Below are 14,373 nucleotides of genomic sequence, written 5' to 3'. Positions count from 1 at the left end.
TTTAAATTATCCTTCTTATATAACGATCATTGCAAATACCTGTCCATCTAAAAAGACATGACCACTAAATATAGCATAAAATCCTAGAACAGATCAGGTACTGGTAGAAAAAAAAAAAATGCTACAAAAGATGTTACTGGGACAACTGGCAAAATTGTAATGTAGGCTGTAAAAAACTAAATATCCTGAATTTGCTCACGTTTGCAGTTTCATAAGATAATATCCTGGCTCTCAGGATATGCACATTAAAGTATTAAGGGCTAAAGAGGCACAGATGTATGCAGCCTACTCTCAAATGACCCCCAAAAAATTTGTGTGTGTGTGTGTGTGTGTGTGTAGAGAGAGAGAGAAGCAAACAAATGTAGCAAAATGTTAAAAATTGGTGAATCTAGGTAAATATGGGAGTTTTCTGAATTACTTATACTACTTTTCTGTAGTTCAAAATTAATTTAAAATAATATCTTTAAAAACCAGCTTAGACTCCGTTCATCCCCCACAACGAAATTTCTCCACTCCCTACAATTCACAGAAACATCTTGAAAGTTGTAAATAGTCACTGTCTCCCATTGTACTCCACTCCACTGAGAGATTTCCATGGTGCCAAACCCAACAACTTCTTCTTGGCCTCATCTTAATTTCTTCACAGAGCTGAATGCAGGTGACCACTCTTTCACCTCTTATGGCACCACATCTCGTTGGTTCTCCTCGTATCTCACTGGCTGCTCTTTGTCTCCTTTGCTGGCTCCCCTCAATATCCTATACCCACTTCTATTCCCTATCTATATAATCTCATCAGTCTGCAACATTAAAAGCACCCTGAATTCCAGACTCAAGTATCCAACATCTGACAAGACATATCTGCTTGTCAAATGGGCATCTCCAACTTTGCTGGTTGAAAGAAAACTCTTTTTTTTTTCGGCAGGATCTCCCTCTGTTGCCCAGCCTGGAGTGCCGTGACATGACCACAGATCACTGCAACCTTGACTTCCCAGGCTCAAGTAATCCTCTCACCTCAGCATCCTGAGTAGCTGGGACTATAGGCACATGCCACCATGCCCAGCTAATTAAAAAAAAAATTTTTTTTGTGGAGACAGGGTCTCCCTATGTTGCCTAGGCTTGAAACAAAACTCTTGATTCCCTTCTCTAACCCATTCCTATCTGCTCCTCCTCAAGTTGCCTAATACCACTAAATACTACTAGTTTTCACTCAGTTGTTCAGGCCAATTATGGAGATCAGAAGTAATGATCCTTATTTCCCTTGATTTCCTTCATATCCCAAATCCTAACCATCAGCCAAGACTCTTAAAATACACCATCAAAATATACTCTGAACTGACCACTTCTCACCCGCTCTGCTGTCTACCCTAGTCCATGGTCTAGGCAGATTTGCCTGCTTCCTCTTTTGTTCCCTCATAACCCATTCTCTGAGAAAAAGCAGCAAAAATGATCTGTAATTATTAAATCTGTAATTAAATCATGTATTCCCCCCATCAAAATCTTCCAATGGTTTCCTATCACACAGAAGATCTTATATCCTCATCACAGCCTGCAAAGCTGTACCTAACATGGGTGCCTGCCCATCTCTCTGAACTTATCTCCTAGTAGTCTCTGTCCCCTTTTTCACTATGTTCATCACACTGGTTTTCTTACAGTGCCCAGATCATGCTAAGTTTGTTCCCACCTAAGGGCCTTTACTTTTGCATGCTTTTTCCCCCATATTCACATTGTTCACTCCTTCCCCTCTTTCAGATTGACTGCTGGCCAAATAAGACATTTAAAAAAGGCAATGTCCTCTTCCTTTTCTCTCTACCCTACCCTTTACTCTCCATTTCCTCTCACTGCTTTATTTTCTTAATATGTATTTGTTTTTTCTCATCTCTTCATTAAAAAAACTTAATGTAAAACATTAACATGTGACAGTTTCTCATTGCTAAAAAAAAAAAGAAAACAATATATATGAAATTCAAGCTCCTTTCAACTATCTCTCTTAATCTTGGTCCCCTCCCCAGAAGTACTTTAGTATGCATTTGGTTACGTATCCTTGTAGTGTTCTTCTCTATGGAATTAAATACACAGGTATCTCACGCCTGTAATCCCAGCACTTTGGGAGGCCGAGGTGGGCGGATCACGAGGTCAGGAGATCGAGACCACCCTAGCTAACACGGTGAAACCCCATCTCCACTAAAAATACAAAAAATTAGCCAGGCATGGTGGCTGGCGCCTGTAGTCCCAGCTACTCGGGAGGCTGAGGCAGGAGAATGGCGTGAACCCCGGGAGGCGGAGCCTGCAGTGAGCTGAGATCACGCCACTGCACTCCAACCTGGGCAACAGCGAGACTCTGTCTCAAAAAAAAAAAAAAAAAAAAAAAAAAAAAATACACAGGTATCTGTAGAAACAAAACGTGTTTTAGGCCTGTTCCATAACAAACTTCAAAATACGCCTTAACTTTCCTAGTCATTATACACAGATTTTGTTACTCATTGTAATATATAGGTCTATTGGTGAACATTTAACATAACTACCATTTTGCACCATCATGAACAATTCATTTAACAAATACTTATTAAGTTTCTACTACATTCTAGGCTCTGTATCTGTATCTTGCTGCAGATACAGCAAAAAATAAAGCAAAGATCTTGCCCTCTTGGAGCTTGTATTCTTGCAGGAGGAGGAGGACAATAAACAATAAAATACATAGTGTAAACTTTTTGTGAAAAGGGCCAGAGAGTAAATATTTTTGGCTTCGCAGGCCACATGTATATGTCACGCATTTTTTGCTTTGTTTCACAACCCTTTAAAAATGTAAAAACCATTCTTTTGCTTATAGGATGTACAAAAACAGGGCAGAAGGTCATGGAGCTGTGGCTTGCTGACCCCTAATATAGTATGTTAGAAGGTGGTATGTGCTATGCAAAAAATAAAAAGGAGTCCAGGATAAGAGTGGGTGGGGAAGGGCAGGATAGAATATAGTATTAAACAGGGTATTCATAGACGGTAAGATCTGAGCAAAGACTGGGAGGTAAGTCCATAGAGCCAAGCAGATATGTGGAAGAAGTACATTTCAGAGAGTGGCGCCAGCAAGAGTCCTAAAGTAGGAACAGGACAGACATAGCAAGGAGGCCAGTGAGTAAGGGGAGGACAGTGGTAACAGTAAATGAGGTCAGGAAGGTAAGGACAAAGTGGAGTAGATTGGGCAGATCATGTAGAGCCTCACAGGACCAGCTTTTCTCTGAGTGAATGAAAGGGAATGTCAGTCCATTTGGGTTGCTATAACAAAATACCATAAATGAGATAGCTTATAAGCGACAGAAATTGATTTCTTACCATTCCGTAGGATGGGAAGTCCAAGATCAAGGCATATTCAGTATCTGGTGAGGGCTGCTTTCTAGCTCACAGACTTCTTGCTATGTCCTCAAGAGACAAAGGGCAATGGATCTCTCTAGGGTTTTGTTTTGTTTTGTTTTGTTTTGAGACAGAGTCTCACCCTGTCACCCAGGCTGGAGTGCAGTGGCGTGACCTCAGCTCACTGCAACTTCCGCCTCCTGGGTTCAAGCGATTCTCCTGCCTCAGCCTCCCGAGTAGCTGGGACTACAGGCACGTGCCACCACGCCCGGCTAATTTTTTGTATTTTTGGTAGAGGTGGGGTTTCACGGTGTTAGCCAGGATGGTCTCGATCTCCTGACCTTGTGATCCGCCCACCTCAGCCTCCCAAAGTGCTGGGATTACAGGCATAAGCCACCGCACCTGGCCTCTAGGACTTTTTAACAGCACCAATCCTATTCATGAGGACTCCACTCCCATTTCCTAATACTACCACCTTGGGAGTTAGGATTTCAACAGGCTGGGAGGACACATACATTCAGACCATAACAGGAGCCATTGCAGGAGAAGTGACAGGGACTGTCTTAATTTGCAAAAGGTTTATTCTGGCTACTGTATTGAGAAAATACTGCTGGGAGGGGATAGGGCAGAAGGGGCAGACCAGGTAGTAACCTATTTCAGTAATCCAACAAGATGTGATGGTAGTGGCTTGGACAAGGGTGGTGGCAGTGGGGGAAGCGGTGAGGCATGATAGGATTTTGGATGTATTTTGATGATACAGAAAACAGATTGTCCTGAAAGAACAGATCTGAAGAGTAAAAGAAAAAGTGAAGTAAAAAATAAGGCCAAGATTTTGGTCTGAGCTACAGGAGGATGGAGTTGCCACTGACAGAAATGGGGGAGTCTGTGGGTAAGGCAGGCATTGGGGAGAAAGTTTAGGAGTCCAGTTTTGGATATGCTGACTTTGATGTCTATTATTAAACATTTAGGGGAGATGTTGAATAGGTAGTTGCACATATAAGACTGGAATTGAGGAGAGAGGCTAAAGATCTAAATTTGGGTATTGTTGATATTTACATGGTATTTAAAGCCATGAGACTAAATGAGATTACCAATAAAGTGAACATAGACAGAAACAAATAAACAAACAAGACTTGGGGCTCTCCAACATTAAGAGGCCAGTGAAAATAAAGGAAAAGGAGAATTACAAGGACCAGCACTGAGACAGCAGATAACCAGGAATGTGTGACATCCTGGAAGGCAAAGAAGAAATGGTTTCAAGGCTAAGGGAAGCAAACAGCTTGTCAAATGCTGCTGACAGGTCACATAGGATGAGAATCGATAACATAGGGCATTTAACAATATGGGGGCTACTGAAGAACCAGAGGAGCTGTTTCTGTGGGAGTGGTGCAGACAAAGGCTTGACTAGACTGGGTTTAACAGAGTACTAGAGGAGAGAACTTGGCAATAGCAAGTACAGACAACTATTTTGAGAAATACTGCTCCCAAAGGAAACAAAAAATTGGGGTAATGTGGTGAAGTGGGACAAGTTTTTTTCCTAAGAGGGGTGAAATAATAGCATATCTGTTTGCTGATAGAAATGATTCAATAAAAAGAACAAAATTGATGATGTGGAAGAAGAGAACCTGAAGCAAAGTCCTTGAGCAGATGAGAGAGAATGGGGCCTAGTACAAAGGCAGACAAGAATATGAACAGTTAATCTAAGGTAACGGGCAGGAAGACAGCCATGTACTGAGCAGATGCTGCGTAGACCCTTTCATAAATAGAGTGCCAGAGCTACGTGGGATGGTGGCAATCTATGGAAGTTCTGATTACTTCAATTTTCTTAGCAAAGTGGGAAGCAAGGTCATGAGCCGAAGGTGAGGATGGGAAAAGAGATATAGAAGGTTTGGGGAAAATAAGATATGAAATAGTCATTTAGAAGAGTGGAAGAGTAAGCAGACTAGGAAAATACAGTACAACCATCAGGCAGCATTACAGACCCACTTAAGGTTTGTGGCCATGTGTGGTTGTGTGGTTTTTTTCTGGCCATGCTCAGTTACATAGGGGCGAGTGCAAAAAAAACCCCCAAGTTTGTTTTAACTAGGGCTCTGGTTTTGCCAAAGCAAAGAGCAAGGAAAGGTATCCAAAGAAATAATTAAACTGATTAACCATGAAATTTAGATGAGTAAATTCCATGTAAAAGGGAGTGAAAACATCAAGAGGGTAAGGGGCAGGGGGGCAGTAATAGGATCAATGGGTTGGAGATTCCACTGGGGTTAGAAGATGGTTAGGGCTGAGGCACTAGGAGTGAGCTGCAAAAATAGGAAGAAGCGGTAACAGAGTAGAACACATGAAATGGCAACTATGGAGGGACTGCAGTTATTGACAGTGCACGAGGGTATCACTGTGGAATGAGTGGCTGATATAGCGTAGATGGGAAGAGCACTGGAAGAGAGGTCTAGGAAATGAGAGGCCAGGGTTTGGGTGGATCAGTTATGTACATTCTTATCAATTTCAATATAAAGACTGGAGAGTGGGACAGTGAGCCTTTATGACATAAATCAAAACTGAAGATTATAGGGAGAAAGGAGGAAGCATAGTCTGAAAGAAGTAAGAAGACTCATGACAGATATCTTTCCCACCTCTAGAAACTGTGGAAGGAAAGTTACAGAGCAAACAAACAAAAACAGCCCCAACTGCATAGTGGAAGAGAGTCCGGTTTCCATTAGAGCAAAAAAGTGAAAACAACATCTAAGAATGGTTCAGACTGGATTTTGCAGATGATGGACAGTTAATTTCACAAAGTACAGTAGAAGGGTATGAAAAGTTGAGAAGGGGTTTAAGAAAAAGTGTAGACTCCAGCCTGGGCAAGAGAGCTAGACTGCGTCTCCAAAAAAAAAAAAAAAAAAAAAAAAACGTGTAGACCCAGGCTGGGCTGGGCGCAGTGGCTCACACCTGTAATCCCAGCACTTTGGGAGGCCAAGGTGGACGGATTGCCTGAGGTCAGAAGTTGGAGACCTGCCTGCACAGCACAGTGAAACCCCATCTCTACTAAAATATAAAAAATCAGCTGGGCATGGCGGTGTGTGCCTGTAGTCCCAGCTACTCAGGAGGCTGAGGCAAGAGAATTCCTTGAACTCAGGAGGCAGAGGTTGCAGTGAGCTGAAATTGCGCCACTGCACTCCAGCCTGGGCAACAGAGCAAGACTCCATCTCCAAAAAAAAAAAAAAAAAAAAAAAAAGTGTAGACCTTTTTATGAATGGAGTGCCACAGATAAAATGTGAACAGGATGTCTGGAGTTTCTGTGGTTACTGACAAAGACTAATCCTAGCACACATGACTCCTGATACACTCATGTGTTTCTCTAAGAAATGGAAACTGCTGGGTCAAAGATGTCTTTACTTTAAAATAGCCGTACTGATATATTCAATGTTATCCCTACAACCTTCTCAATACATACTAACAAAACTTTTTTCTCTTTTGCCAGTATAATGAGAAAAAAAAAAAAGTCACTGCTTTACTTTGCATTTTTCTGCTGGTGAGGTAAATCATTATTCCATGTTTACCTGCTAGCCATATTTCCTCGTCTGTGGAACTTGCCCACTTAAAAAACTGAGTTGTTTTCCTTTTTAAATTGATGTAGAGTGCTTTAAAAATCTGTTTTATTCTGCTCTTAACGATTCATACAAATCAATCTTCTAGATTCATTTCATATCTTTCAATGGCTCATGATAGGGTGGCATAAGGCTCAGTAGGTTCTCTCTCTTCAACATCCCTCTGTACTATATATTAGAGTTTGTCTAATTAAGGCCTTAGTCAAATCTGGCCATACCATTGGTTTCATAACTGTTTTTGCACTACAGTGGTAGAGATGGCATGGCCCACAGAGCAGAAAATATTTGCTATCTGGCCCTTTACAGAAAGTTTGTGGACCCCTGCTATATAACTTTCAGGGCCCCTGAACCGCTTAAGAGTTCCAAGAACACAGCAGATCTTTATGTTTACTGACACACTCACTGAAATGCTGTTCCTAGTTCCCAAAATGCTCCAGACATTCCCCCTAATCTATTCAACGAATCTATTACTGGCCTTTCTTGGTGTTTTTACAGATTTATATCACAAAAGCTGTAAATACACTTATTGAACTTGTTTATTTACCTATCTCTTTCTCCACTAGTATGTAAATCTCTCGACAAGAGATAATCCCAGCATTAATAAATGGCACAAAAGTCCTTCATGGTTTGCTAGCTCTCTCATCATTTCCTAGTTCTGCTATGCTCCAGTCAAAATATATATTTAATTTCATTAAATATTTTTCAAAAACATAATTTCAAATGGTAACATAATAATCAATAGTTCTGTACTTTTATATCTTTAAAATTTTGGTGGATACCACCGATTCCTAATCATTTATTTGCATTTATTTAGTATATTCATGATTTGCTGAAATACTTCTCTTCCTTAATTCCTTTCTTAGTAAAAACAAAAGTGGTGGAATCTTATCCTTCCTAGCATTAACTTTTTCATCTGTGGTAGAAACATATGGGGCTCCACTAATAAATTATTTTACTAATGGCTTCGGAGTCATCTATAAAATGCAACTCAAATATGAGGGTTTTTTTCTCTAATTTTCAGTATAAATTTAACTTCCTACACCTTGTAGGCAGTTCTATTCTCCTTATGTGAAACATATTTTTTTTTGCTTGTTTCCCCAGTAAAACCTTCATTTACTTTACCAGGAGTTTTACTAAACGTATATTTCAATTTAAGCACTTACGGGCCTTTTCATTTCTCTTACTCCCCAAATTTAATCAAATTTGAGGTTTCTTTGGTTTTCTCTCACCTATTTGTGTTAAGATCATTAAGAATTGCACCCACAGATATTTGGTGCATTCACTTTAGAACCCGGTTTTATATAGTTGTTACCAATTTATCTCATCCAGGTAAAGATTTTCTCTTTCTAAAATGTGGAAAGTTAAGCCCTGTCTTGTTTAACTTTGCAACTTACCCATTCATTATTCCCAGCTCAGTTTAGCTATCTTAAAAATGTGGTCTGTGATCTATAGTTAGTTACAGTATAAAATCCTGAATATGTATATAATATAAAAGTATACAAATAAAACAGCATGATGAACTTTGCAGTCAAGCAGATCTAGATTCAGATTCAGGCTCGAACGCTCTGAGCCCTTGGACAAAGTACTTACCTATTTACACTTTGTTTTCTCATCAGTAAAATAGAAGTAACTCCCGTGTATAACACAGAGCCAAGATAATAAATGAGAAAAATGTACATGAAAGTGACAATGTATGTTAAATGCCTACAAATGATGTCTAGTACATTACAAGGAAAATGTTAATCCACTCTCTATTCCTCCAATCCCAAAGCAACAAGAACAATAAATACTGGGTAGTCTCAATTTATATTAATAAGTTCATTATTAAATTCCCTTAAGTAAAAGCAATTTGGCAGTATGGACCATGAGCTTTGGATGTTTACTTTGACTCAGTATTTTTGCTTTGGGGACTCTAAATAATCTAGAATGCAGAAATTGATTTTTGTATGAGGATGTTCATTGCAGTTCTTATAACTGCAAAAAAATTAGAAACTGTTTAATAATGAGAAATCCACACAAACATGCAAACACTAAATATGGTGACAAAATAATTAAGTAGCATAAGAAAATGCTTATGGTGCTAGGTGAAAAAAGAAGAATACAAAATTACTCATATAGTAAAGTCTCAACTGTGAAAAAAATCCAATAAACTCAGAAAAAAACATTGGAAGGAAATGCACAAAAGGGCTTACAGTAGTTACTACGTAGTACTGATATTTGTAATTTTTATTTTATGGTTTTCTATAGTTTTCTGAAATAACTGACAATGATAATGACATTGATGATAACAGCAGTTATTATTTATAGAAAAGTTAATACATGTCAGGCCCAGTTTTAAGAGCTTAGTGTATTAACTCATTTAATCCTCATAAGATGAAAAAGTGAGATTAAATAATTTGCCCAAGGTCACACAGATAATTACAGAAGGTGCCAAAATCTGAATCCAAATAGTGTGGCTCCAAAGCGCCTGTTCTTTACACCACACTGAAAAGTTTTGCTTTGTTTTAAAACTTTAACCGTTAAAAAGGCATATATCAATCCCAACTTGATGGTCTCACAGTTATCAGCTTTTTCTCAGTACTGAGTTGTAATATTCGCTCTGGCATGGAGTGTCTTTTTGGATTAAGATGTAGCCACTATTCCTATATGTATTCTATTTACTCCAGAAAATTCCAAGACAAATCCACCTCCCTATTTCCCATTTCAACATCTCATTTGACCACTGAGACTCTAGAACTCTAATACTCCTACTTATTACAGCAACTTACAGTACTTCAAAGGACCCTTCAAAGCAACCCAATCAAACTTGCTTTTGAAAACCTCTCCTAACTAATATCCACGCGTATAACTACAAATCAGTTACCACTTGCTGTAGTTTGAATATGGTGTGTCTGTCTCCATCAAAATTCATGTTGAAATCTGATCATGATCTCGTGGACATGATTTAGTTCCCTGAGGGTGAGTTGTTAGAAAGCCAGGCCCTTCCCTCAGATTTCCCCCTCTTTGCCTGGGGTGGCTTCCCCTTTGACCTTCTCTAGCGGGTTATGATGCAGCACAACAAGCTGACCAGATGGCGGCGCCTTGCTTCTTACACTTCCCAGCCTGCGGAACCGTGAGCTAAATAATAAACCTCTTCTCTTTATAAATGACCCAGTCTCAGGTATTCTTTTACAGCAACACAATACGGATTAAGGCACCACTCTTGCAAACATCTGTCTTCCATTGCGAAGTTCATCCCTTGTACAACCCGGAAGACTCCTTCACCTGCCAACACTCAACAGATTTACCATGGCAATGGCTGAATAGGGTCAACTAAGAAAAATCCTCAACCTCCAGGGGAATTTCACTGTTTCTGATCCTTCCTTTTTGAGGATGGCATTGTTCTCCATTGTTTTTGAAAATCTCATCAGTTTCTTTGATTCTCTCAGCTTTCTCACCCTTTTGCTGGTAAACCAAACTGTTTTCAGGGGGGGAGATATCTTTTTGGCACCAGTATGTATTCAAATATCAATCTCAGGAGAAAATATCACAATTTATACCCTGGCCAATAAAAAGAACTCCCCCACTTACTGCTGTGCTCCTCTCTGCAGTTTATATTTGATAAATTCATTTATTTCATTACATATATCACTTGGTTTGACTTTGCTTTATAACCAGGTTTCTTTCCTTAAAAAAACATTTGCAGAATCCAACATGGTTAAAACTCAAGAAATTCTTCTAAATATAGATGTTTACATTTACAACATTTAGAAAAACTGAGTTCATGGACTGGCTTTAAAATTATAGATAAGAAAAACTACAGTCATAAAAACAATGAATACAATAAGAAGTGTTGATATTGGAAAAGCTTACAACTAGAATCATATATTTTTACAAACATCTTATTCTGCTCACATTATATAATGGTAATAAAGCCACTGAGAGTTGAGGTAGAAGTGCAAACAAGATTTTTATAGATATTTCAGTGGGAGGAATTTAATAATTCCTCACTAGGACAAAGATGAAGCCACATCAAGGGTGGCGGCCCCTTTTAGGAAAAAGAAAACAGAACACTAGTACTTCATTAGGCTCTCGTTAAATTGCATGAAGTAAAAATCATACTGCCAAACTAGTATAAATTTATGCATTGCATAGTTAGAGACTAAAAAAGAAATCTGCACCTACAAACTATTATTTCCCTTTTGTGGTTGCTAATTTTCATCCTGGTACAGACTTCTCTAGGAACAACTAGGGTGCCAGGTAAGGTAAAAGTAGAAAACAGATCCTTTCCCAAAAAACGGAACTTTCCCCTTTTCCACTAAACATAGTTTCTTCATCACTCTAATATGGAAGCTTTGATATAACAGGGAAACTTAAAATGCTGCAGGAACTTTTGTTATTCTAAAAGTGAGTACGTCAGGACAGCCATTTTACAACCTTCATTTCCAAACACCTATTACACCATACATCTTGCAATTTTAAAAGTATCTTTTCTTTAGGGTAAAAAAAGTACCACTTACACATTCATCATTCAAGTCATTACTGTTTCAAAGGACAGTTATTAAGCTTCTTAATACAGCTGTCAAAATCAATTTGTAGATAGCCTCCAATTTCAAATTTCTACATTTACATCTACTGATAGACCAACCTGATTAGCGATTAAGATAACAATCTTAAACTCCAAGCAATCCTTGCAAAATCCAGTTGATTTTTAAAATCAGTAAGCAACATGCGATCATTTTTAAAGAAAGTCATTCCGAAAATAGCTTGATTGTGGTGGCCAGTCTGCTCCTCAGCAGCTGTTTCCTGTTGCTTGTACGCATGGGAGCGGAGGTAGAAGTGCAAAACCCACAAGCCCACGCAAAACTCGTACAGTCACAAACATTATGTAAACATGTCGTGAGGCCAAGAGGCCCCAAGGAGAAAGAACCGCCGGGAGGAAGAGATCGGCAAGCTGCATGTGAGGACGATGGGCGCTGTGTGCGGACGCGGCAGACCCGGGCAGAGGGGCCCAGGGCGGGACAAAGACTGGCCCATCTCGGGCAGCACCGGCCAGCGCCCAGAACCAGTGAGAGGCAGCCGTCCCGGGGCAGCCGACTGCAGCACTCAAGGGCCCTCAAACGCCACAGCTTAACAGGCGAGGCAAACGCTCCCCTGAATATCAGACCCTTCCCTTCCCGCCCCTTGTAACGGGCTCCCGCCGCCCCTAACGGGCTCCTCGGACACTTGAGAAGCCGCCCTCGCCTGCTCCCTACCCGGGTCCCGCAGCGCCTGGGCGGGCAGCTGTTGGGGTTAGAACCGCGCCGCCGCTGCCTCCCGGCTTCAAACGGCCGGGCAGGCACCGAGAAAGCGGGCGAGCCCGGCGTCTCTCCCGTAGGAGCGTCAGGCAGCTCGGAGCTCCCAGCCTCCGTTCCCGCCCCTCCAGTTCGGGGCCGCGCACCCTCACGCCACCTACCCGGTCCCACACCATCCCAGAGGCCTCGGGCGCTCGGGCCTTCGGCCGAAGCGGCACTGCCTCCTGTCCGGGGCCTGAAATGGCTGCGGAACAAAGAGAATCTGGGCTCCACCGAGCGCCGGTCCGATTGGCCAGGGGGCGGAGCCCGCCGCGGGAACGTTCGGCGGCGGTCGCCTTGGCAACGGCGGCGAGGCTGGGAAAATTGCGGCCTGGGTCGGCTGGGCCTGTGGGCCTGCGTCCGGCAGCGCGCGGCCGTGCTTTCTAAGCGAGCTGGGTAGCACCAGACTTCACCTGCCCGGCGCGGGACTCACAAGTGCTCGCACTCCCTGCGGCCGGCGCGCTGACCGGAGCCTCTGGGTCTGGCACGCAGCAGCTGCAGACGCTGCCCGACGCTGTGGGGCTGTGAGGAAAACGGCCCGCCGGTGTGGTTGCCCAGACTGTCCTGGGCCCTCCTAGGTGGATGGCCTTGCCCCAGCCTAACTTCTGTGCCCCAGCATAACCTCCACAGTAACAGCCGTGCCCTGGGAGCCTGTTCAACACTGAACACAACCCCACAATAACACAGTTCCAGCGTCGCTGGTAAAAAGCAGAAATGGCTTCGGTAGGTAGATGCGGGTGGATGGCTGCCTGCTTAGAACAATATAGGCTTTTGACGTATGTTGTATCTGGCGTATAAACTACTATGTAATTAAAATTCAGTGATTTATACAATTTTTACGTCTCTAGGTGTGCAATCCTATAAAACTGTAGTTTCTTGCTCTTAGAAATAACAAGCCCTTCTCTCCCTAACCTGCCATCATGAGAAATCAAAATGTCGTGTATTTTCTGTACGGCAAATGATTCAAAATGGGAGTGGTGGACGTTTTTATACCCAATTGCAACAAGGCTAATGAGATAAATATCAGTTCCCTTCCCGCAGATTATTCTTATATATAAAATTTACTGTATAAAAATACTTAAAATTTGCATAGCTAGCTGATTTTTATTTTCTAAGGTGATGATGCCCGTGATAATATTCCTCACATGATCAATGTGAGTAGAATACCAGCAGTTCCGACTATCTTACTGGAAGTGCTGTATATATTTTGAAAATGTGTAACAGTTGTTGGCTTCCTGTCATAGTTTAGGTAAAATTACAGTACATAATACTAGAAAATGTCTGTAAATTTTTACTAAGATAATTTGTTCATCTAAACGTGTTAACAATTTTCATTTGAACTACAGTCATTTTGCAGGAAAAACTAGTTTATTTAACCTAAAATTTGAGACTAAAAGTACCATTTTTTAATCATTGGGAAATTGAACTTAGCAAGGGAAAATATTATAGATAACTAAAATACTCATGATTTCAACATGTTATATTAATTTGATAGTAATTGGATACAGTAGTGTATATCAAAAAGAGGCCCCCCCCCCAAATAGGAGTAGATTACTAAGAAAAAAATGTAATATAAACTTTTCTAAATGGTAGTTTATCTGCAGGAAAATATACCCAGAAAAAGTATATTTATCCAAATAACAAATGGCTTATTTCTGCGTTTGAAAAGTTACATCGTGGACTAGGATCTGTACAAATCAGAGGGTGTGTAGTATTTGCATTCTACTTTGCTAAAGGAAAAAACAGAAATATTTCTAAAATCTAAAGGATTAGCAAATAATGACAGATGTAAATACTACTGACTAAGCAATTAGTAGGAGTTCACTTGATTAATAGTTTGGAAATAACTGAAATGAATTGAAGAAAAAGTAACATTATTTAGCATAAGAGGATTTATTGGCCAAAATATTTTGAAAGAAAAAAATGTTGATTATCAGATGTTGTAAAATTGAGATTAAGCAAATTAAATATGTATTCTTTTGTAAAAATTAAAGTGAATGAAAATATTAATATAAAATAGTTCTATGTTGAATAGAGATTCTTACACATGTAGCCTTTTTGTCTCTTCTAGGTCAAATTAAAAATTCATGTTTTAAACAGTAAATCTTATTAACAAGGATTTA

At 40.5% G+C, this 14,373-nt stretch overlaps 1 protein-coding gene across 5 annotated transcripts in view; it reads right to left on the bottom strand.

Moving 5' to 3' along the window:
* The window catches only part of TNPO1 (transportin 1), a 99,348-nt gene extending 86,684 nt beyond the window's left edge, over positions 1-12,664 (bottom strand). For 4 of the 5 annotated variants that reach the window (XR_004026819.1, XM_003266050.3, XM_030799140.1 and 1 more), the window contains exon 1: positions 12,373-12,581. Coding sequence is in view for 3 of the 5 variants with exons in the window: in XM_003266050.3 (XP_003266098.1) it covers positions 12,373-12,387 (15 nt within the window). In the remaining 2 variants the exon portion in view is untranslated. Of the gene's footprint in view, positions 1-12,172 lie in introns of all 5 variants that reach the window. The other variant, XM_030799139.1, reaches the window with a different exon arrangement.
* Between the last annotated feature and the right edge of the window lie 1,709 nt (positions 12,665-14,373).

Source organism: Nomascus leucogenys, chromosome 18 (assembly GCF_006542625.1).
Source record: "Nomascus leucogenys isolate Asia chromosome 18, Asia_NLE_v1, whole genome shotgun sequence".
Taxonomy (NCBI): Eukaryota; Metazoa; Chordata; class Mammalia; order Primates; family Hylobatidae; genus Nomascus; species Nomascus leucogenys.
Note: the sequence above shows the minus strand (reverse complement) of the source record. Positions and strands in the feature narration are given on the sequence as shown.